The sequence below is a fragment of the Leptosomus discolor genome, chromosome 15 (assembly GCF_034619465.1).
Source record: "Leptosomus discolor isolate bLepDis1 chromosome 15, bLepDis1.hap2, whole genome shotgun sequence".
Taxonomy (NCBI): domain Eukaryota; kingdom Metazoa; phylum Chordata; class Aves; order Leptosomiformes; family Leptosomidae; genus Leptosomus; species Leptosomus discolor.
This window is the reverse complement of record NC_141405.1, coordinates 12,724,277-12,749,208: the sequence shown is the minus strand read 5'-3', so window position 1 is coordinate 12,749,208 and position 24,932 is coordinate 12,724,277. Positions and strand designations below refer to the sequence as shown.

General features: G+C 40.4%; 1 protein-coding gene across 1 annotated transcript in view; it reads right to left on the bottom strand.

Annotated features, from left to right (window-relative positions):
• Positions 1-24,932, bottom strand: part of OGFOD3 (2-oxoglutarate and iron dependent oxygenase domain containing 3) — a 43,350-nt gene that overhangs the window by 16,400 nt on the left and 2,018 nt on the right. The window contains exons 3-7 of the mRNA XM_086473615.1: positions 18,229-18,304; positions 17,243-17,285; positions 10,586-10,650; positions 9,925-9,981; positions 5,698-5,851 (exon numbers count right to left, since the gene is read on the bottom strand). Of these exons, the coding sequence (XP_086329741.1) occupies positions 5,698-5,851; positions 9,925-9,981; positions 10,586-10,650; positions 17,243-17,285; positions 18,229-18,304 (395 nt within the window). The remainder of the gene's footprint in view (positions 1-5,697; positions 5,852-9,924; positions 9,982-10,585; positions 10,651-17,242; positions 17,286-18,228; positions 18,305-24,932) is intronic.

Sequence of the window (24,932 nt, the reverse complement as noted above, 5' to 3'; positions counted from 1 at the left end):
TCCTTGTTCATTACTCTCAGAGGGCAGTCAGGCCTGAGAAATGCAACACTATGGAAAGCAGGCACCCAATTAGACTCCGTTATTGAAAATGACTAGAAGTCCCCCATGTATATCAAATATATTTATTACCCTGGTAATGATTTCCAATACCAGAAAGGTTAATAATTGAACCATAAATAAATAAAGTTCAAACTATGTGAGAAAAGCTGTCATTAAAACCAGGTGATAAGCCATACAGGCACACTGCAGCAAAACAAATTTATATAGCTCCTTATGAACAATTCAACAGAAAAAAAATGTAGGCATTCCCATTCAGCCTGATACTTTGTACAGTTAGTGGGCTCTTTTTGAGCACCCTTTACCCAAATAAGTCAAACTCAGCTAATATTTAATGGCAGATGCTTAAAATTATATTTATATGATACTTCTTTAAAGGCTATTATTGTAAATACAACTCATTGTCAGAATTAGCCAGCCACATTTTGCAGTGTGGCACGCTTGGGTTTTTGAGGGACCAATGTTTATACGCAACTAAACAGTTGCGGGAACATGCAACAGGCCTGCAGTCACTAAGGCAGACACGTAGGACAGTGTCCTCTGCTTTCCATCACGGAAGAAGATACAAACATGCATCCACTTTCCCATCAGCACAGGTCTAGCACGACATCTTGCAAAAATAAGAGTCAAAACTGCTCTTTTCTTGTAAGCCTCCACCTATCTCTTTGTGCAGATAATCACAAGAATAGCCTTGATAGATACTTCTAGTGTCCTCTATATTGGCAGTATTTATCTAGTAGACAATATAAGACCAAATAGCATGTCTGAATTACAAGGGGCTGTAGGCAAGGTGAGGTAACAGGTCTGAGCAGACGCTAGAATAAACTTCCTTGGATTTCAAAGAAATGCTGTCCTAAGGCAGAAGTAAGATCCTTTGATGTGTTTCATTAACATCTAACAACATGAGGGGAAGAAAAGGAAAAAAAAAAAAGGAGTGAAAAGTCTGCTAGAACAGAGAGCAGCTGCTATCAGTGATAGCCTCAGCAGCCAGAGGAGAGAAGGCTGCTGGAAGGGTTAGGGAGATTGATGGCATATCGCAGGTAAGGAGACTTGAAGGTTTGGCTTGTTCAGCTTAAAGAAAGGCTGAAAGGGATATGACTGCTGCCCATAAATTCATGGGGATGGGAGGATGTGTAACTGGGAGGAGGGAGGAAAAAAATAGCTATGAACTGATTATGAACAAGTTTAGGCTAAAAGAAAATTTGTACTGAAGTCCTGGAATAGCTCCGACAGAAGAAATTCAAGGAAAACAAACCAAAACTGATCTTCTGGTGGAGGCTGACAATTCTGTGAAGGATGACGGGATCCTCACCCAGGCAGGGGATTGCAGAAATCTTCAAGTCCCACATCACTTCTATTAGGGAATATTATAAGACTATACTTCCATCAGAGCTGAGCAGGCAACAGCAATTCCATTATAAATCAGACATTTGAAAGGCTCAGCTCCAAACAAATTCCATCCAAGATGTAACTCTACATCTTAAGCCCACACTCTCTTAATTTGATTTAGATGCTTATAAATTCAATAAGATTAAACTAGTCATTTGGGCGATTTTAGGGTTTCCACTCGTATGTAACTAAAAACCAAATAAATTTTAGGGAAAAACCGAAGCCTCAGACACACACAATAGATCTGTGCTACTCCGTCATGCAGTTAAAGTCTCCCAAACCAAGGATATTCAGATTGAAAAATATAATTGCAATAGACTCAGCAATATAGGGAAAAAGCAAGAGGGGTATCTGTCTGCTCTAAGGAGCCTACATCTTTGAACCAAAAAAAAAAAGTGTCAGATTCGTTTTTCAAAGGCTTAATTTTATCTTTCTTTTGGAAAGAGGTGGGAGGGGGGAAGAATGCTGAAGTCTTCTAGGAGCAACCTTCACCATTTAATTATCATGCAGAAATAGATAAAGTGACTTGTTCTGTTCCAAGGGGAAAGCATAAATAGTGATACCACACAATAGCATCCAACAAACTCGCAAAAATATTTAACATGCTGAGTTTTATTGACCTTTCTTCAACTCGCTAGTATTCACACTTGTTTTGGAGGCCACATAAGAATACTACTGCTTTTATCTGGGAAGTATTTCCTACCTCAGATCAATAACAACGCATACTTGTTTTTCTTACCTTCAACTGCAGTCTGGAAGTGGTAAGTGAAACTTAGTTTGTTGGAGAAATTAAAACACAAGGCAGGCCAACTGCACTGAAGACAACCCGTGAAGCTACACAACTTGTCTATCCTGTTTAGCCTTCTCTGAAGTATTTTCTGACCTACTGACCTTCTATTTGAATTCAGCCTCCTGCATAGCCTGATCAGCTATAAATACTTATTTTTTACTTCTTTCTAGAAGATACAGATATATATAACGTACACCTATAGCAGGCTGAACTTACATGCAGACAAATATTCTACACATACTGTAACATTTTCTGGAAGCCATGATTTGGCAAACACGCATGTGAATGCTACATCCAGATAGCTCTGTTCCAGTTGCACTTAAGAGGAAAATAATATCAGACCTTTTGACACAAACAGAAGTTAGAGAGGAAAGAGTAATTAGAGGCTTGGTGGTGAAGCAAGGAAAGGATCTAAATTAATCCTCTGATGCCAATTCAAGTGGATGATTCACCAGAAGTGAAGGTGGCCAGCGTCCAGTAGCAATGATACATGATGATGTAATTTGGACTTTCATGATGGACATGAAGTGAACAGGACAAAGGATGTATCCCTATCAGATGCTATTTAAGGCATCATTAGCCTGGTTCAAACTCAGAATTTTCAACCAGGCAATGTAAACCGCTATCATTTAAACTATAGAAGTAACTGTGTTATCTGGCAATAGCTGAAGTCTTTTACCCTAGAGAAGAGATGAACCACTAAGCTGGGGCAGTTCCCACAAGAACGATCCCAGCCTGTAGCGGCTGGTCCATCTCTCAACACCCTCTGCACCGGCAGCAGCGTTCGCTCTATGTGAAGGCCAAAGAGTGAGGAATGGACCCCCAAGTCATGAGCTCAAGAACCACTTACAAGAAGTTTGTTCTAGGTCTCTATTCCACAGCACCCGCAAAGCCCCTTCACTGTGGCTGGGGGCCAGGAAAGTTCTGTTCACTTGTGCTCTCCCAAAAAATGGAAAAGAACTGATCCACACAAGGCTCCCAGCTCAGCATGCACCGTTGCTGTCACAACAGCACAGACAATGGCACAGCGTTGGCATATTCACACTTAATCCTTACTGCAAGAATGCTCTTGAACGAGAATGAAAATAAGCACATTAAAATATATTGGATCAAACCTGGCACATAAGTTTAAGGCACAGACAAAAAGCACTTCAATGGTCTGAATGCTTTAGCTTTCCCAATAGACAACTTACTGCAGAAGTCAGCTGCTACAGAACTGAAAAATGTTCAAACTACTCATATAGAATAAAGAGGACAAGCTACAGTTTTTAACTGAGTGTTATCTAAACAATACTTCTCTTCAAAAATACCTTGAAATGGAGCATAAGTCACATGTCCCTATTTTACAGAAGGTATGCTATTGGGGGCGGATGGGGTGGGGGGCACAAATTATGAACAAAGTGTTTAGTAACTGCCCCAACCGGGATAATTCTCTTCACTGCTGTCATAAATCAGACCACCCAATTATTCAGTATAGAAGCTATTAAGGTTTAGGTTATGCATAGCAAGCTTAAGAGACCACATTTTGTGTTTGGTTTGTGTTTTGAATCTGGGAAGGGGGAGTTAGAAAAAGCCAAGGCCAATCAGCTGGTGTATCTGCTCCCTGAACAGACAGCCTGTGAGATAATAAACAAAATGTGGACAAAACAGATGGATAAAACCAGCAAAACATCTAGCCTGCTGTCCATCATCTACAGGCACTGTCTGGATGCCATAACAAAGAAGCAGCTTCTACAAAAAAAAACCACCAAATTCTCTTCATGGAAACAAATTTGTTTCTAAATGACAAAATAACTTTTATATTACAGGAAAGATTTGGGTAGAAACACTTACTTGTGATGTTATCCATCCACCTTATTAATTTACCAATACAAAACACATGCAGAAAAGAGTAAAGAGACTATTGGCAAGCCTAATGCTTGTGCAGACACAAATCTCATAGTAATAAATCAGAGTCTGAAATTCTAATACATTTTTTGGGTTGAAAGAAAGAAGTGGAGAAAATAGCCATCAGCTATTGAAATTAAATGCTTTATTTTCCATTGTAGCAGTCAGGTTCAGTTCTCAAGATGTGGAAAAACTGTACGAAATCTATGAATTTATTACACTTCACACAACCAGAATCACCAGTTTATTTGGTGTCTGTCCCTTGGAAAGGAGCACAACATGCAATTGCACTACCAGCACTAGTCAAAATAATCTGCACCTCAGAATCTTCCCTACCACCCCTGGTCCTAGGTCCACTCCTATTCAATGGTTACATCACGGCTTTTTAAACAAGAAGCATCCAAAAGCTGGTCTCATCTTTGTTATATCAGCAACTCCAAATTCCACCCTGCATTACTTTCTTCTTTCGAAGAGCAGCTGTATCAGGTATCACTGTCACCACGTTCTCTAAATTTAAGCTTACATGACAAGGGCAGAGCAGCTTACACAAATGTTGTGAGGAACAACAGACATTATACTGCCCTCAGACTGACTTTTTCCAGGAAATATTTTCAAGGCAAGGAATATTTCTCTGATTTTCCATCTTAGATGTTTCAGGTCATAGACTCAAGGTACACTGCTCACATACAGACTCTAGCACTGAGGCGCAACTTAGATTTTGATGGGATAAGTTGGGGTTTTTTTGTTCCGTCTTGGGTAATCCATAACTCTAATTTTTAAATCCTGAAGACATGAAATGTGGGTATTGTGGTGTGGGGTTTTTTTGTTTGTTTGGGTTTTGGGTTTTTTTTTTCCCCTGTCTGATTCTTCCATTGTTAGTTTGTATTCTGCTACACTGCACAGAACCTTTGAACTCAGTTAAATTCAGAAATAAACTCACTCCCAATCCCAAATCATTTAAGTCCATTGAGAAACTAAAGTATTTAAAGTAATTGAAGTATTAAGCTATGAGCCTACAGATAAAAGTCTATGCAGTTAAAAGTCACAATACTTACATTCTAAAAACAACAAGACATTGAACTATTGAAAGAGGGTACCATATGCTCATTGAAGAGCATGCAGCAAAAAAGCCTCAATTCACATATGACAAATATAAGTGTTAAACATTTAGCAAGAAGCTCAGACCAGCTAACAGATTGATCACTTTGAAATAGTTCCTGCTAGACCTGGCTGAAAGAGCGATACCCTAACTGGAAACACAGGTTTGATGAAACTGAAACACCTTGTGGGTGCAGGTCAATTTAATCAATGTTTCTGGCACGAGATTCCTGAGTAGTCACTCACACAAAGTATTAATTCTAGCTGAACACTAAAGTAGAGAAAATGAAATAAAAAGAAATGTACTGGCCTATTTTTCTAAAACTCACTTGTCCTTCCAGTAGGTTCATCCTCCAAAGGATTTTTGCAAGCACCAGTTTTCAAACACGTTTGACTGATTATTTAACACAAAATGACTTCAAAGTGATCTAACAGTAACAGGAAACATTTGCATCCCATCTCAGCCTCCTACTTACCTTGTCAACATGTGGGTGCCAGTATTCATCATGTGTTGTCTTGGCTTCTGTGGTGTTTATCCTTGAGAAGAACGTTGGCTTAGTCAGGTACATGGAAGCAGAGCTGATACCAAATGCCTGAGCAATCCTTTGTTGAATTCTCTGTCTCACATCACTGCAAAGAACACAACACAGCACGCTAAGTGACACATCTCTCCTGCTTCTTCTGTCTTGTCCTTAGTTCACCATTATTGCTTCTTTAGAGCTAAACTTCTTCCCCATGATTTATCAGCTGAGGAACAAATACTCATACTAACTCTCTTACTTTGCCTTAAATAAAGGAGATATACTACATCAAAAACAAGGGACACTGCCCAGTGTTTTGGGTTGGGGTTTGTTTCGTTTTGGGGTTTTTTGGTTGTTTTTTGGTTTTGTTTTTTAATTCTCAGAATATCAAGAAAAAGAAATTGTCTCCTGTGGCATAAGGTTTTAAAGTTTCTTTGTGTAAGCAGACTCTTTTCCTGAAAAATTCCATGCACATCTCACTGTTTATTAGCTACTGAAAAGATTAAAGTGTTTCACATACATATTTTTTAATCCAAAGCAGGTACCTAGAGAGGTGTATCTTCACAAAGGGTTGCCTCGGAACAACCTTCAACTATTTTTACACTAATTTTGAACTAACCAATTAAGTCCCTGACACCATGAAACTCAGGGTTCTCAGTCAACATATGTAATGGTGTCATAACCAGATTCTCCTTAAAAAGGAATGCAAGATGTCTTTCCCAACTATTTTCAAAGATTCAACCAAACTAATTCTACCTCAGCTATTCCTTTTTTTCCTGGGAAACAGGAAGAAAAGAACAGGGTTTTTTATTTTAGAAAACAGAAGACTAATGTCAAAACCATTAAATTAAGTTAGAGCTGAGATTTTCAGGTATTTACATGGCTGCATGAACCGAGGTTTCAAGTTGAGAGCTACAGCAGCGTTTGTAAAACTGACATCAGGAAAGGATCTACAGGTCCTTCCTCTCATGCCTGTGGGAGCCTGATCTTTCTGTCTGTCTTCTTTCCAAGAAAGAGGACTTCAGCAGAGGCTGCCTTATGTTTCTTAAAAAGCATTAAATGTAATTGCTCATTTCACTTCATGAATTGAGGGCAGCTGACACTCTGAACAACCCAACACAGGAATTAATAGCCTTACCCACAAATATTCAAGTGGCATATTCCCTGGCTCTGACACCAGGTGGCCACTTGCATCAGCCAGCTGGAATATGAATAAACATATTGCTAAAATACTTGAGGACAAACGTGTTGTCCTTCATGTGTGAATGACATGACAAGATAAGCCAAATTTCAGCTTAGAAAGTACTATCGAGGAATGAACGAGCCCAGAAATTCTGGCTACCTTGGGGCTGGTACAGCAAGAGCTGTTCCTTCAGCCACTTCTCATGTGCACCCAGAAGAAACTGGAGCCTCAGGCAGGAGCCCCCCCCTCCCTTCTTGATCCTGGCCCACTCATTCTTCATACTTTTTGCTCCATGTTCCCCATATCTCAAAAACTGTTGAGAGACCTCTGGTGCACCATAGCTACAAAGAAATGAATTCTTTATGCTGGAGAATGTAAGCATTCATTTCCATAAACACAGCAACTATTCTATCATTCAAACTGCTTAGAGCGTACCCTGGCTCTGTTCAGATGCACTAAACAGAGCTCTGCTATGGCAATAAATATGTGAGTACAGCACCCAGTCAACAATATAAGTAACAAATTAATCCCTCCCAGAATTTGGCAACAGCAGTCCTTGTACATTTGCACTGAGTCACTGGATAATATCAAAATGCACAGGCCAGACTCTGGGAAATGCAGAACAGAGCTCACTGAAAAAGGGCATATGACCACCTTCTATAAAAGCAGTTACTGAAATCTATTTTGGAGTCAGGGTGATGAGGAAGAAAAAAAGAGCCAAGGTAGCAGCTACAAGTCTAAGGAACATGAAACTTAAGAGAAAAGATGTTCACTAGAATGTAAAGTTGTCAGCTTAATGTATCAGCAGCAGCATAAAGGACTAAAATACCACAGAAAAGTTTCTGTAAGATACAAGTTCTGCCAGACCAGCAAAAAAAAAAAATGCACTGTTAGGAGTCACTGAAAACTGCAATTCAAGCACAGTGACAGGAACCCTCAAAGCTTTGCAAAACTACACAACTTCTCCAGCCCGCTTGTCAGCATCTCCGCACTGCTCTCACTGAAAAGCACCAGAGGCAGCAGAAGCAGGCAAAGCAGCACTCTTCTACAGCCAGAAAGTTTTAAACAGAAGCCATACATGCAGAATGAATAAAGGAAGAAAGCACACTATCAGCTCTCCCTCTGCTCATTCTGTGTCTCTACCTTAATACGTTGTAAGGTTTTTGGAATAAATCTTTGATGGTCCCATTTTCTACTGAAGGCGCAACCCTTAAACCAAGCGTCCAGATTTAAAGGTCTCTCTTCTGGATAAAGATGCCTCTATTACATGAAACGAGGAACTGCTGTAACGTACTTGGCAGATGGTGGTTAAAGCATCAGCCTAAAAACCATAATTGACTCTGAAGCAACATAATTTTGACAGTTTAGAAGCCAGCCTCCTGGCTCAGAATGCCTACTCACATTTGTTATTGTTGCAATCAGTGATACTTAGACATGAATTACATTTAGTTATTTCTCTCAAGAGTGTATTTTTAAACTGGCCTTGGTAAGGTAAGTGAGAGTAATGAAGATAAATGCTCCTAAGAATATCATAAAATCATTCATTAACAACATAAGGTACACAGTCCATGTTAAAGCACTGCCATTAATATGAACAGAAGGATTTAATAATGTATTTTGTACTAGATTTGTATCCAGGTGACTGAAACATCCCCTATATTGGCATGAAATACCCATGAGATACTGATGTTCCCTAGCAGTTGTCTCATCTCAGTGTAAGGATCAGAAATCTATAAAAATTATTGAAAAAACTAAATGTTTCTGTTCATGCGAAACAAACATTCTTTAGTAAGACACTCCCTCCATACACTCATATTATTTTTACAGAAAGGAAGGCAAAACAAACACTACTTCAAAAATAATCTCCACTGTCTTGGTGAGGCAGAAACTATATATTTTCTTTAAACAAAGTTTGAGAATAATCAAGCATCTCATTTCTGTGATTCTGGCAGAAGTAAACATATTTTAAATCACCTATAAAGACAACAGTATCTAAAAACAGTTGTTAAACGGAAATAAGCTTTAAGTGGTTAAAAATTTAAGTGGTTCAAATTTAAAAATTACCATACTAATTAAACTAATAAACCTATTTGGCTACTTAATACCATTTCCACCACTAGAGGGAGGTCATATTCTTTCACAAAGGCAAGAAAAAAAAAAGACAAAGAGTTAAAACGTTCAAGTCGGATACATTTTAAATCATGAGAAAGCAACTGAAATGCATAACTAAAGATTTATTGCATCTAATCAACAAAGAACGCCTGCTCCTAAACTTTGGCCACACACCTTCAGACACATGGAACTCGTTACATTTGTTGTCTTCGTTAAGTATATGAGCAGGCCTACAGGAAAGCTAAGAGCACCAGATGCCAAAGCTATTACATTATAGCACTGTTTCATATTCTTAGGGGGAAAGTATGCTCTGCTTCTCTAGCCAGAACATTAGTAATTTGAAGTCCTTCCACTTCCTGCTTTACCATTTTTAATGTTTTGCTACACTTCACCCAAAAAACCCAAGTTCCTAATGAAATAGTAGCATAGGAGTGTCTTTATCATCTAACATAACGCCTCTTGGATAACATGTGTGAAATAGGAGTTAACGCTGAAGGATTTGACATCCCAGCTATAGTGTTCCAGCAAATAACCACAGGACTCAGATGAAGCAGCTCTCCTTGCTTGCAGGTCTGCAGGGCTGGCCTCAACCCCTTATGCAGAAAGGGGCGCGTGTGGTGCTGTAATCATTCCGACTACATTTACACCATCAATACTGTCCTGACATTGCTAAGGCAGCTAAGTTCAAAGCAGCAGATATTATTTATCAGGTAGTCACCAAAAGGTCCTTTTACCCATTTTCCTCAAGGCATCTCAATTCTCACAGAACCGCAAAAATCAATTGTATGTCTGAATCCAAAGGACGATTCCCTCCCAACCTGCACTCCACAAAAAAAATACAAAGTTATGTTTTGTGGTTCATTCAGCAGTTATTGAAAAATCTTTACCGATATAATGCAAAATCCTCTTCTGTGAAGATGTCTTGAATTTTATCCCCAAAGTACCTGAAAAATTAAGCAAAGTCTAAAAGAGGAGTTGCTGAATCAGACTGCCTGAGTAATATCAAGATGCATTCTCACCCCCATCTGTGCTTTACCCACAACCAAAAAGCGAAAACACAACACAAGAAGTCCTACAAATGCTTTTGAGTGGTGTTCCAAAAGCCTTGCCAAAAGATTAAATAATAAAAGATTAAATGATCGAGATGCAGCAGCTGATAATAGAACTTCCCAGGTGTTTGGAAGACTCCCCTTCCAAATCATGAAATAAGCATATGGATTCAGGTTTTTAAGAGTTCAGACTACTTGATTTCTTCCACTGATGACAAACTAGACCATAACTATGGAAAAAAAATACTATTTATTTACAGGTGCAAGAAGAACTCTGAAAATAAAGGTAACAGTAGCTTTCAAAGAGCCCAGTTCAACAAAAGATCAGTTTTCATGCCACAAAAGCTCTTTAACTGGTCATGGAAACTGCGGTGAACCTAACCAACTTCTACAGTTTGTCATTACTAACCCCAGCCCACAGGGCTTGAGAAATCTGAAAAGCAATGAGCACTGAAGTGTAGGGTAACAAGAGAGGCAGCAAACCACAGCCCCATTTTACCTGTACAGATTAACAAAATGCTTCCCCAGTGAAAGAGCTCCAGAGTGCAAGTCCAAAATCGATGCCTGGGAAAGGAAACAAAGTAGGAAAAATGAGCCTGAAAAGGTTTTATCATTATTTAACTATGACCTTTAATAACTGTTCCAAGTTGGCTCTCCCTTTCCACAGTCTCCCAAGTAAAAATATTAGTTTCTAGCATTTGAGTTCACAATACCAATGCTTCCTTTACAACTACAGGTCTCCCTCAATTTGCTATATAGATGCACAAAATATAAGGTACTAGGGAAAAAACACAGCACTGCTATTCCTGAGATTCAGATCTGACACATGGACTTGCCAGAGTCTTCCTCCACGGGCTAGGGGTAAGACACTGTGTTCCTGGATCCCTTCTTGAAGACATTTCCCTTCCACACAAAGATGACTAATTTTCCAATATTTGTGAGGCACTCAAATAGCAGCACTAATATTTATCTTGCCCAACATTTGTTATTAAAACTTCTCCTTCACCATGAGTTCCTGTATACTTCTTGTATTTAATACAGACATAAAAGTCTGTTTAAAAGAACAATTACAATTCTAAGGCTTACTAGAGCCAAACTTTCTTTTCCTCAATCTCTAAACCGCTGTAAAAGAAAACCAAAGAATGAAAAGTTCTTACATATGAAAATTCAATCCATTTCTCCATCTGATTCAAGCCAAACGCTTCTGCTGAGCTCCAGACCAAGCTAAAAAGACTAGTATTCAGATTTGCCAGGATAGAGGGCTCTCAGGATTATAAATTATTTCTCTAAATTGAATAAAAGTACACTTTTGTATGTCCCTTGCTGTCCACAAAATACATGTTTGTTTTGCATCGGTTCAACAGTATTTAACAGTATGACTGCTTAATAGCAGTCTTTTTTTATACTGGAAATATGAAGTAGCAACAGTTAATTAACCTGACCAGCACCAAAGTAATGACATCTTTGATATACAATATTCAGGCAAAAGCAGTCATCTTGGAATTTGGCATTTCTTGATGCACCACATACCATTCACATTATTTAACAAAATCCAAACAATAATAATACCACTAGGTGAGCTGCCTGGAAAGAATGATAACTTCCATCTTACCAGCAACAAGAATTTCTGGGCATGGTTGGAACACTGCTGTTTGAAGCCACTTTGTACCTTTACCCAAAGGCAGGCAGGTTGGTGAATAAGCAGCAGCAAATCATCAGCCCACAGGCACGTCAGAGCTGCAGTGCCAGGCCAGCAGTACAGCTTCACGTCCACCCCTAGTCTCAAAGCACTTTTCTCCCTCCTCCTCTGGATCATGTTGGAGGAAGACACCCAGGAAAATCTCTCAGCAAAAGAAAATTCCCACAGGCTCAATTGCTCTGAGCTTCAGAGCTGAATCAGGGGAACTCCGCTAAAGACTCCTTCTAAAAGGAGCTAGTAACAACCTTCTTTTAAAAAACCTACCCAAAGAATTTTATTTACCCCTTTAAAAATATATAAAGTAACAAGCTGTTCAAGTGGACATAGCATGAGCCTTTCAGACCTCCCCTTCCCACCATTCTCCAAAAGCTTCACCGGACTGTTATAGAAACAAATAATCTCACACTCATGCAAGAGCAGTTCTTGTAATAAGCTTTACTCAAGCTTCAGAAGCAAAATATTTTCATTTATTGGTTTCTGGTTCTGTACAATAATCTAAGCTACAGCTAGAAGTAAAACTGCTCCTGTGTAGCTTCAAAAATATGCTTGTGATCATGCTAAAGTAAATTATAAGGAGAAGTAGCAGGACATCAGAAAAAGTTAATTTTTTTAAAAATCCCTTTCAAATACTTTCAACATGCTTTCCAAACATACAGATTTCTTCTCGCTCCTCAAGCTCCAGATGATTATAGTTGGAAAGATCCAAAATAACCAGATGAGTCAATAAGAGACACCCCCAAGAACTGTAGGTATTCACAGCTGAAAAGATAACAGCTATGATATAAAGCCCAGAAAAGCCAGATAAAGACAACTGAAAAGGGAATCTGAAAAAATAAAGAATATTCTTCAGGATTGTTTCAGACAGGGGAAAACAGCTGAATGCCAAACAGACAGGGACTTGATTATACATGAGCACAGAGCTATTTGTTTAACAGCTACCTTGGAAAGAAACTGTAACGCATTTATTTTGGTCTCTGCCATTTCAGAACATTAAACATCTTCAGCATCATTTCCTACACTGAGGATACCTCAGAGGAAGCCTGTGTCATCACTGTTATTTCAAATTCAGCTATCTGATCAAGGGTTAGCCTGCAATTCAGGTCAGTGTTCCCAGGCTGAAAGCTCTACAAAGTTTATCTAAAGATGGCAGGAACACTGCAAACACAGATCCCCACACACCTATTTCCAAGAGATTCTTTAACAGAACTACCCCAATATCCTGGTTTACAGAAATTCTATTGAAAGAAAATTGAACTTCCTTTAGAAAAATAAAGTAGAAATCTATGTTCTTTTGTACCTTCAGTGTTGTTAATCCCACATTCTCTCTCACTCCTAAAAGAACGGAAAAGGATCTTGCAAGTAACCACCGCTTCTCAGCCTGTGGCAAAAAAGATGAATTTCCCCATCTTGCAAAGCATGAAAGGCCATGCCTTTGATCCTCACTAAAAGGGATTGCCAATCATTAAATATATACTCACTTCTACAGCAATTCTTCCACCCCTTAGAAAGTTTTAAGGGATACTTTTAAAGAAAACAGCAGACACTGATCAAAAAAGAGACACAAATGCAAAAACTCAAACTGGAATCTGGAGAGGAACTGGTTGTATCTAGTATTTTATCTAGTGCAAACTTGTACTGGACTCCAGCCAAATACTGCATTTGATTTCCACAGTAATAACCTGTACCTCCAGCACTCTGGATGGTGTATAAATTAGACTGGTTACACTTGTGTCTCAATTAGTCAGCGTAACTTTTAAAAGACATTACCCTAAGAATGTACCCCTTGAACAAAAAGGAGCTGGTAGCACTCAAAACCTTCCCCAATCCTCCTGTGGGAATGCTCACACACTCGAGCAGAGAAGAGGGCAGAGCAGTGGAGGTTCTACACAGCCACCGATTCCTGGGCAGATCAAACTTGCTGTCACTGCAGGCAGCCTCATATTGACTCTGAAAACACTATCGCCTTTAAATACCCTTCCCTACCTGAATCTTGAGAGTAGACAGACAAGGGTTACATCCTTAGGGCAATGCCTCTTAAAACACACTGACTAATTATGAGACACAAGTGTAACCAATCTAATTTACACACCATCCAGAGTGCTGGAGGTACAGGTTATTTTGTGGAAATTAAATGCAGTATTGGACTGTGGAGTCCAGTACAAGTTTACGGTAGATAAATATTAGATACAACCAGTTCCTCTCCAGCTTCCAAGAGTTAAGTCTAGACAATCACACAGCTATAAATGAAGTGAAAGACACACTGCCAAGTACGTCTTTCACTCATTGTTTCCTAAGTGCTATCAAGAGACTAATTAGGAAGGAAGAAAACTAGGCAGCCTGTAGCAGAGCTATGAGTAGGTCAAGTATTACGCAGAGGCTTTGTCTTCTCTGTGGAAAACACAGAGCTGACAGTTTTGAGGACTTCGGGGTTTGGTTGGGAGGGCTGAAAGCAGAATAAGTAGGGATATGGTCTGCAGAAAGACTGTTCTGTGCATGGGTCAGTGGGCCCACATCAGCAACCTTTGTTTGGCATCACAGCTACACAGGGTGTTTGCTCCTCCGAGTATTAAGAAATGTAAATGTTCCCCTGCAAAAGGGAGATCTAGGTGGCTACTCCTGCCAGTTTGCTGCAACACAGGAACCAGACTGCAGCTGACTGGATGCACCAAGGGATTTTTTTTCTGGGACTTCTAAATAAGTGCCAATAGATCTGATAGTAAATGAGTCATTTCATTTACACTGGAGAGATGTTATGATGGCAGCACCTACAAAGACGTGAATGAATGAGTCATGACTAAAGTGGTAACGCAAGCAGAGGTGGCATGCAAGAAGTATTAGGTAGGGAAGAAAGGGAAAAGCCATTATCTTTATTAAAAAAAAAAACTAAACTGAGGCAAACATCAAGAGAACTAAAGCAATTCACATCCTGTGAATGAGGAACACAGTATAAAACTATTTTAGAGAGACAGAGCCGTACAAGGGAAAGCAGCAGACTGGTGGGGAAGATGCTCCTGTTTGGATTCTGCTGAAAGTTAGACTAGAAGATTACAATGGCCTCTTCTAGCCTCACTCTGCGTGTGTGCGCAAATAAAAATAAATCTAGGAAAAATTACAGAGAAAGATAAAGAAAGCAAGCTCAGCATGATAACTGGGGCATGACTCCTGGGATGTTTCAATAATTCAGATGTTTGCCAGGACTCCCTCAACACAAAAGGATGGAAAAGGGAAACAAGGTTTTGTGCTATACTTCAGTACTCCAAGGAAGCAAGAAAGGCAGCAAACAAAGCGAGGAGAGAATTGAGAATCAAACTGCAAGTTTAGTTCTTTATGTTAATAAATTATATCCAGACACACAAACACAAATCCACATCTATGAATTCAAAATACAAGTATGGCAGACAGACAAAAAAAAAAAATCAGACATGTTGCTTAAGAAGGAGTTAAGAGGAAATTAAGGGATTGATAATGAAAATGCAGTCTGCACCCCAGTAGAAATCCGAAGAAGTTTTATTTGGAATAGTGGAGATATTAAAGTGGCTATACAAAGAATTAAAAAGAATTAAACAAAAACAAGGAGTTAATTAAGGATTATTTTTTTAAGGAAAATATTAGTCTTAAAACAGCAGGCATAATTGGACAGAGTTATCCAAACACCCTAAAGCCTAAGCAATAAGCCAGGCCTAATCCAACAGGCTTGGGAGGCATACAGATAACGTAGCTATACAAAGTAAGACTTGAAACATTTTGTATGCTGTGTAGGTAAGAGATCTGAAAAGATAAAAGGCTCAAATGAAGAAAGACAGTTTCATCTATACATCACCAGCACACATCCATCAACATTTAACAATATCTGGGAGCCAAGACAGTATCATCGGGAAGAGAGTCACTCCGTGACATGGGGAATACAAGCATGCACATCAAAGAGGGAAACAGCAGAACAGAGGAGAGAGGCATAAAAGAAACTCGGTAGAGACTGTACTTAATGGCTTCTCCTAAGCACAATCTCCCAGAAACACTGCTCAGCTCTTGCTTTTAGCATCTTCCCGTGTTTATCCACTATTTTGGATAAGGCCTCAATGCAACACTACACCACTTCTTGCACCTTTCCCTAAGGAGTAACAGCATGCAGTAACTTTCTCACAGTTACAGATTATGGGAAATGTGAGAAGGCTTGAATCAGAGCCCAGACCTCTCAATGGACATCAGATTTCCTAACAGACTTATTTTATTGCAGCAATAGCATCTCCTCCCCACCCTCATTTCCCTTGCCTTTAAAAAAACAAAAAAAAAAAACAAAAAACAAAACCAACCTCACAGTGATGCTTCCAAAACGACATAGATGATGGATTTACACTTTTCTGATGCTCTGGCTTGTTGTCCAAGCCAGCCAGCTCAGGACCCCTGCCCAGCTCTGTACATTGGGCAGCAAGGTTACCTCCCCTCATGTTTCTTCCAAGCTTTCTCTGTCTCAGTTTCCCCAGGGCCCTGACCTCCAGCTGGACATTAGCTTCCTGTGGTCCAAATCCATGAAGCTGTGTGTTACCCACTGCCCTTCTAATCCCTCTTTGTGGAAGTCTAACGAAAAATCATATGTAGGTCCCAAAAGAACAGGCTGGGAAACCCACTTGACAGCACTAATGACAGGAGTTAAGCCAGAGGTCCCAACAGGCAGAGTAATCTAAGCAAAGTGGCAAATTACACAATCACAGAACTGAAAAAAAATCCAAGGGATCTTGACAGAACTGAACAGAGACTGTTAAAACCTCTAAATATATTCTTTCAGATGGGCAGCACTGCTGAAGTTTCTCAGGTTCTATTTTTGCAGGTCTTTCTCAGCAAACACAAGGACAATAAAGTCACTTCTTCATCGAAACCTTCCTCCTTTTTTGCTAATATACGCCCTAATTCAGGAGAGGCCTAAAGAAGTGGTTGTGTTTACAAATACTCAAGAAACAGCTTCTGCTCATACACAAAAACATCCTGATAACAAAGATAAGAAGAAAGAATTTAAAATAAAGGTGCTTGTTAAAGAGAAGTGGGTTTGTTTTAATTTTTAAAAAAAGTTACTCAAATTCTACTTAAGACATTACACGACATTTTTTGTCACTACACTAAACCAATCTTTACATGATGCTGTGAATCACTGTAATTTAGTCTCAGAAGTGAAGCTTGTGCAGTTCTACTATAATAACTGTTTCCAGATGGAGAAAGCAAAATCAGTTCGAGAGGCGCTAGAAATAACGAAACTGAACGACAGGGAATGCCAACTGTGTCGCACAAGTCATGAATTACACTGCGAGCAGAAGCATTAATGGAAGATAAAATAACGTTCCAAACAATTTTTTCCAAGTGAATGGAAGGAAAAATTCTCCATCTCCTCTTCTTGAGCCCCAAAAATGCATTTATAACCTTGCCTTGGCAGTAAAAGAATGTAAAAAGTAACAGGACACTGCTCACCCCTCCATCAGATCCTCCCAAGGACAGTCCCCTCTCTGCTATTCTGCAGGCAAAACAATAACCTCAGATGAGAACTGAAGTCTGATTATTTTGTCCTTTAATGTCATTATTTACAACATATAACTCTTCAGTAAGTGGTATTTGATGCATCAGATATAACCTGAGTTAATAGAAGCTGCCATTTATATGAAACAATCTCACAGCCTGTCATAAAAATGAAGTATCTATGTTTCAGAACACTTCTGAGCTCATAGCCCCCTTCCATAAATCCCCAAAACACACCCAAAAACATTGTCTTTCAAATACATTCTGGCCAAGTAAGATTAAACACAAAAAAACCAGATCTTGATTCTTCAGGGCAGTACAAATAAACCTGTACAATGCAGAAATGCTGTATCAAAATCAGGAGCACAAGTGAATCTGAAATCACAGAGTGGCCAGCCTGACTCGTGAACAAAGCACTTCTACCAGCTGCATGTTGCTTCGGGCATTACAGTGATATTCCCCACAACATGATTATCAAGCGCAAATCACACTCAAAGCGGCTGATAACTTTTCTAACTGCATAATTTGACAGTGTCCCCTACTATTTGATTAAATCTCAGCACTCAGTGTTCAGAGAGGACTACAGGGTCAGCACTAGCTCATAATTACCCAGAGACTCAGCTGAAAGGAGGCTTATGTTGTTTATTCTGTTTTTAAAGACCAAATGGAACAGAAGGCCAAGAGAAAATCCTTTAAAACTTAATTCATTTCCTTTCTTCTCTACAATACTCAGGCCCCACAGAGCTAGGCAGAGTCCATATGAAAGAAGAACTGCCTCCACTACAGCAAAAAATGGAAAATGGCTTTTAAAAAAAGTTTGGTCTTTTAAACAGCTTAACCCAACGTCCTTCAGCTACTGAGTTTTGTGCTACACCTTAAACACTGGCACACTGTCATTAAAGTAAGTGCTTGTAAAAGTTAAGAGCTAAAAGAAATATTACCTACGGATTCTTTCAGCTTCTTCCCTCGTGATTACTGCATCAGTCACACCTCTTCCACACTTTCTAGGAGTGCACCCTGGAACACAAAGAAGAGAGAAAAGAAAATATTTCAAACAAGGTTCAAAACAAGTTTCTATTAATATTCTCCTACTTCCCGTTCAGATCCACAACATTCAGAAGGGATATCGGCAGTCTCTGAATATTTTAGATCACTTCAACTACAATAAAGTCACATTTCCATTTTGATGCGCTTTGCACTGCAACCATCAGAGCAAAGATGACCCAGCCAGTGTCACTGCTGCTTCTGCACAGGTTCAAGTCCCCGGGATTCCTTAAGCTACATCACTTTCCCCACCACAGCTGGTTGGTGTCATTCCCCTGAATGACACCAACTAAGGTGACAAGTCATTTCCTGCTACATCTATAATGCAACTCAACAGAACGGAGATGATCAAAAGGAATGAATCCTAACACCCGAAGTATCACAGCCACTGGAGATGGGGCCATCAGGCATGACCCAGAGCCTCCAGTGCTTACGTTAAGCAAAATGCACAGCATTGCTGTGCCTTCAAAACCAAACTACTTTTCTTGTTGATCTGAAAGTAATTCTTAGAAACCTTAAGTTTGTTACAAGTTTTTACAAGTTTGTTGCAAACATTGGGATTACAACCGCCTTACTGATCTCCCTTTGCACACCTACCACCTCAAGGTAGAGAAGATGGCCTTTGGTTAGGAAGGTGAAATCAGCCGCATCTGTATCTCAATGGGCATGCAGCAAGACAGATAGATCCAGTCATTTTCCCAAGTGCAGTAGGAAAACAAAAGCTCCTGTTTATATAACTAGTCTTTGAAAGGATGACTATCTTTGATGATCTTCATCCTACCCACTCTGTTCCAGCCTTTGGACAGGCAGGACAAGAACTGGAAAACTCAGCAGTGCCACATGGATCCTTCCATCTCAAGCTGACAGTTCCCAAATCAGCCAAGATCTCTAGCAACTAAACCCCCTTAATATAATTTGTCCACATATAAAACGTTTTCTATTACAGTTCATGCAAGTCTTCAACCCAAAGGTCCAGTACACACCACTCTTAGGTACAATACACAACATGAAGAATTCTGTCCCAAAATCAGTCTCAACAGAATAAAACAACTCAATTGTCCTGGAGAAAAATGACATGACATTCTTGGATGACAAGACACACTTGGATGCAGACTGCAGCAGATGTAACACCAAAGCACCTCCATGCCAATAACAGAAAAGACAATGCCACTCACAGGAGTGAAATCACTACTTGACAAAAAAAAAAACAACACTGAAAAAAATTGATTAGAACACAAACAGTTCAAGCCATGAGGAAGATATTAACAACAAGGGTTCCTGAATAGGTACAGGATCTTTATGTAGTATCAGTACATGTATTAACAGTTTATGTATTAACACAAAGAACAATTTAACTTATGCTTTGGTATTCAGCCTAAATCATGCAGTTTGTTAACAGAGATTCCTGTAGTCAGGCAGTAAGTACCACTGTATTTGTCCACTAGAAGCCACTGAAAAAGCAATGGCAACATAAGAAAAACCCAGTGAATTTGAACATTCCAACTGTACTGTCACAAGTACAAAAGCAGCATATCTCAGATTTGCTCAACACCCTCCCCCCCCCCCCCAAACATGAGTCAAAAGGAAGGAAGCCACATTCTGTGTGGGGTGTCTATACAAACACACCTTGAAGGGCAGCTTCTTATATGGGACTACACACAAAAGTGCCTTGAAGCAAACACCTTGGACATATACGATGATTAAAAAATCTCTTAAAATTAATTGCAAAGAAACTTAATGTTAAATTTTAAAAGCTCATGGAAGAGCAGCAATAGTTTCAGGTGACTAATATACAGAAGTTCTCATGAAATTAGAAGTCTGGTCCACAGCAGTCTTCAGGCAAGAAGAAATAAGATCAATACTGAGCCACCAGAGACCCTGAGATGTCACACTTGGCGCTTCACCGGGGAAGATCCATATACAGATGTAAAGCCACAGCAAAGTCAGGATGAGTGTATTTTCTGACATCTGCCAATACAGTTACTGTTGCTGAACCAAGCTCCTCTTCAAGTACTCTGTGCTCATCAGAATGCAAGAGGGAGGGGGAAACTCCTAGAAATAAATCAATTCACCCATGCAAGTCAAAAGCATCGGTCTGCTCTGATAAAGCAACTAGCAATAACAACGACCACAGACTGACAGAAAGAGAAATTCTGCCACAGCATGAGTGCTTTGGAGGAATTTCCTCTCCGCTTTACTGGAAATACCCTGACCTAGCCCTCTGATTACACCAGTGTTTCAAGAAGAGAGAGGAGCAACGAGAAAGACGCGTGGGTGAATAGGCCGAGTACTGACAGCAACATACCAAATTACACGCTGCTTCCTCGCTCGAGAAAAGACGCTCGTTTGACACACATTGAAATCGAAGTCAAAGGCGCCCACACCAAGCAGACAGTGTAAATATAGGTCGAACCAACTGGATTACAACCCAGATAATTCATCATGTTTTCTGACTACCCAGCAGCAATTCACTGAAGTCAGCTCAAGATTCAGACTCCCAGAAGCGCACACGAAGTTATCTGAAGATAACCTAGGAAACTAGCAGGCTAAAATAATGCTGGAGATGACATTCTTACGCATCCATTCATCAATGCCAGCACAGAACCCAGCACTGTGACAAAAATGAACCAGAACCCCTGCTCCCCTAGGTCACTTTTCTCCTCTCGACCCTGTCGGCTAAGGAAATTAGTAGAATCAAAACACACCATTCATCAGAAACCATACTGCCTTGATATAAAAAAAAAAGCACCAAAAAAATTAAAAATTCTGGCAGCAACCCAAAGGTGCTTTGCATATGAAAGACGAACACTTTTCAATACAGTACCAGCCCCAAAGGTACAGAATTCAAACCCACAAGGGCTTTATAGGTAGAAAGTTGGTCTAGGTTAGAAATTTGGGAGTGGAGAGAGGGGAAGCTTCTCTGCCATGTTTCAGGCGCATTGCAAATATCCCCTCTGCAACCAGAAAAGCCAGGCACAGTTTTTGTGGAAATTTGTGCATTTCTAAATCTCAATTCCAGAAGCCAACAATTTGCAAGTTAAACACCACAGATCTTGCAGTAAAAATGCCAGCGTTGGAAGTGCTGTGTTCCTTTGGAGCGTGTGAGCTAGCAGGTCTGAAAAGCAACAAGTAGCAGCCATCAAACACTGCAGACTGTTTCTTGTCTGCCCTGACAAAGACATACACATTTTGGGTCGCTGTGCCTTAAAGGCTCCAGCATACCTTCCGCAGGGGCAGATTAAAATCAGTTACTCACTTCTGAATGCCAGGCTGAAGAGCATCTCAGAAGCCAACTGACAGGGACGAGCCACCTCTGCCTCCAGACTAGCAAATACTCACCCGAGGAGCGAGACAGATGGCTGAGGCAGTAACAGCTTCCAGCACCCAATTTTAAACTCAAATGCATGCAAAAAAAACCACCCAGCCAAAGAGGAAGCAATTTGGGCTGACAGAACTGAAAAAACCCTACCAAACATTTCATTAGTAGTCACAAGACCCACTCAAAGACTCGCAGAACAACAATCATCAATCACAAATCACGTAACACGGTCCACACTGTACCCAGTGTTCTGTTGGGTATAAAGATGTCAATGATGTTAGGAAGCACAAGTTTCGATATTGGCAGTACACTTTTTTTATAGTCCTGTTAAACAAGACTAAAAAAGACTGAGATATTTTTCAGGAGTTCAGAGAAAGGTGAACACAGAAAACCAAGGAAGCTCTCTTGGCTAACAGAGACAAGAAAAGGTGAGTGACTTTCCTTCTGCCATTGAAAAGGTCTCTTCAACGCATGAAAATCAAAAGAAAATTGTCTTTGAGATGATAGAAATTGGATATTCAAGGAGAGAAGAGGTAGGAAGAGTCAATTCAAAGGAAAATTTCAATACTCCAGGACAAATCTGTCTAAATAAAGTTTTCTTTGTACCACATTCTGCAAAAACACACTAGCAAAGACTTCTGATTTCAGAAAAGATTTGTACTCTCTATTTCCAGCTGCAAACAACAGCACATTTTACCCTTTTGGAAAGGTCAGGACTGGAGAGTCCAGATTTGGCAAAACTACAGGGTTACCTAGGACAATTGTTACACGCCTAGGGTCTCTGACAAAGAGCTGGCAAAGACAGTACTGGAAGCAGGAGGTGTTCTGAAGGCAACAGCAGAAGCTTTTCCAAAGTGAGAAGGAAAATAAGGAAAAGATAGTCCGGTCAGTCAGGTACCAATGGTAAAGCACAAACACTGGATGAATGCTAAGGAAAAGATCAGTCTGTTTGTTTGAAAACAGTTTTAGCATTAATAAACGTGTCATTTTTGTCTACAAGGCCATGGTAGATGGGAGCACTGAAGTGTTAAAAGCACACTTGGAGAACCTGCACTCAGGAGAAATTCAGTTTAGGATTACAAAGCATCCAGTAGCTTCCACAAATTTGTGCCTAGTAGACACAAAATCATTCATTTATCTAGTAAGGCACTCAGCTTTGGATCCTAGAGTTGTAGTCTTTCAATCAAGGTAAAGGAGGAGCATATCAAAACATGCAAAACCAGCAGCACTCCCTACTGCCCCTGCTCCTATTGAGTACACAGAAAACAGAGCATAACACAGGGGTCCAACTGCCTAAACTGCACCTTGGTCTTCTATTTAAAGCGGTACTTGGCCAAGAACCATACGCTGCCAAGACCGAGATGATTCACATGAGAAAAAAGCCACGTTGTGATGCCCCCCTAACGCAATCCATCCCAAAGCAGGACAAGAGGAGGCAAAGGTTGATTGGATGCCATCCCCAGAAGCACACCAGCAGTCTAGGTGCTAGACCTTTTCCTCCATTGCTCACAGACTTCTCTGCTTTCCACATCCACTAGTCTCTGGAAAAGCATCTTAAAGCTGTCTCCTGGGCAGTGATCATGGATGCTTTGTGCATTGACACAACATGTCAGCACACAAGAGACTAGACAGGAGTTTCATCAGACACACTAGTAGCCCCAGCAGTTTTAAGTAGTTAACCATGCCTCAGGGCAGCAGAAACAGCCAGATCTGGCTGCAGGGTTCAGAATGCCAATGAGACTGTGCTCACAGAACACCCCATCTTCTGCAAACACACTAAGCTGAGTGCTTGGCCTCCAGAAAATAAGACATTTTATCCCTGTACAAAGCATGTTTACTGGCAGGCAGCGCTATGGAAATCAAGTCACCGCTCCATGACACCACCTATCATTTGAAGCAAACTAGAAGCTGAGTTGCACTAGTTCAGTTTGAAGCAGGGACAGGTGCATAAATAAAAAGCTCATCCCAGCTGCGGAAACTTTACAGCTGAGCATCAGACACCAAGTGATGATAGGAATGTGCCTCCTTCTGACACAGAGCCAGCAGCTGCGGATGTCAAGCCAGAGTAACGACAGAGAATGAAAAGCTATTGAGTGATAGAAAGCTATTTCCAACAAAGTGACTAAAGCTCCGGAGCTGGATCCAGTTTGGCAGAAACCCGTAATCCACATTTACTGCCTCACTAAGCTATCAGTAACACACACAAGGAGCGAGGAGCCCAGCTTGGACGCGACAGCAAGGCTCAGCAGCTCACCGCCACCCTCTTGTGGGCACAGAGCAGGGGACAGGAGTTAAAAACCAAGAGCAAACACAGTTTCAACCAACCACTTCACAAAACAGATGTTCACACGTTTCTAATAGCACCGATCTCTTTCTGAGAGCATAGCACAGGGGCACACATGTAAAAACATCTGCTGAAAACCAAAGTCAATCACAAGGGAAGAAGCAGCAGCAAGCAAACATCTAATTAGAAAGCCGGAATACGAACTCACACAAGATGACTCCCCTTTGTTCCTCCTGGGTTGGTGCCAGCCATGTCAATCAAATCCAAGAGGTCACCCTTCACCCTCCAGTTAGCATTTGCAGAGCTTGCTCCCCGTGACATCACCAGAACAGAGACCACATTCATTCCTCTCCCCAGGCACAGATCCCCTCAAAGTCCCTGCCTTCCTTCTGAAGGAAAGAATAACTGATGGGGTTGCCAAGACCACAAGTCCACAGCTCAGAAAATTCCCCTGCCAAACCACAAAAGGGAAAAAATAAGGTTTTGTTGGTTTTGGGGGTTTCTTTTGATAAGCAGAAGCCCTAATAAGAGAATGCAGACAGTTTAGCTTTACCTCAGTCATAACTATCAAACCTGTGGCAACACTGGCTGCAGTTTTCTCTGGCCTTGGCACTATGCAAATAAAGCCAATAAAGCCTTTCTCCTTACAGCAACTGTGAAAAGTTAGAACATGTGTTTTGACATGCTCATCCAAAAAATCCCCCTACCTGAGGAAGTTTTCCTGCTGGTAGCTTCCTGACAGCAGCTTTCTTGGCCTCAATAACATTTGGGATGAATCCTCCCCAAAAAGATGCTACAGTGGCAGCACTGGGGAAAAACTATCTGCCCACAGACTACACAAACTTTTGGTTTATGTTACAAGCCTTTCAATCAACAGCACCAGCACCAGCCAAGAGAAGAGGACAGAGGGCATTGCTTCCACAGCTTTGGCACACCACACCCAGGCTGCAGTTTGACAAACACTTTCTACCAGAATCGGCACTGGAAGTTAGAAATTG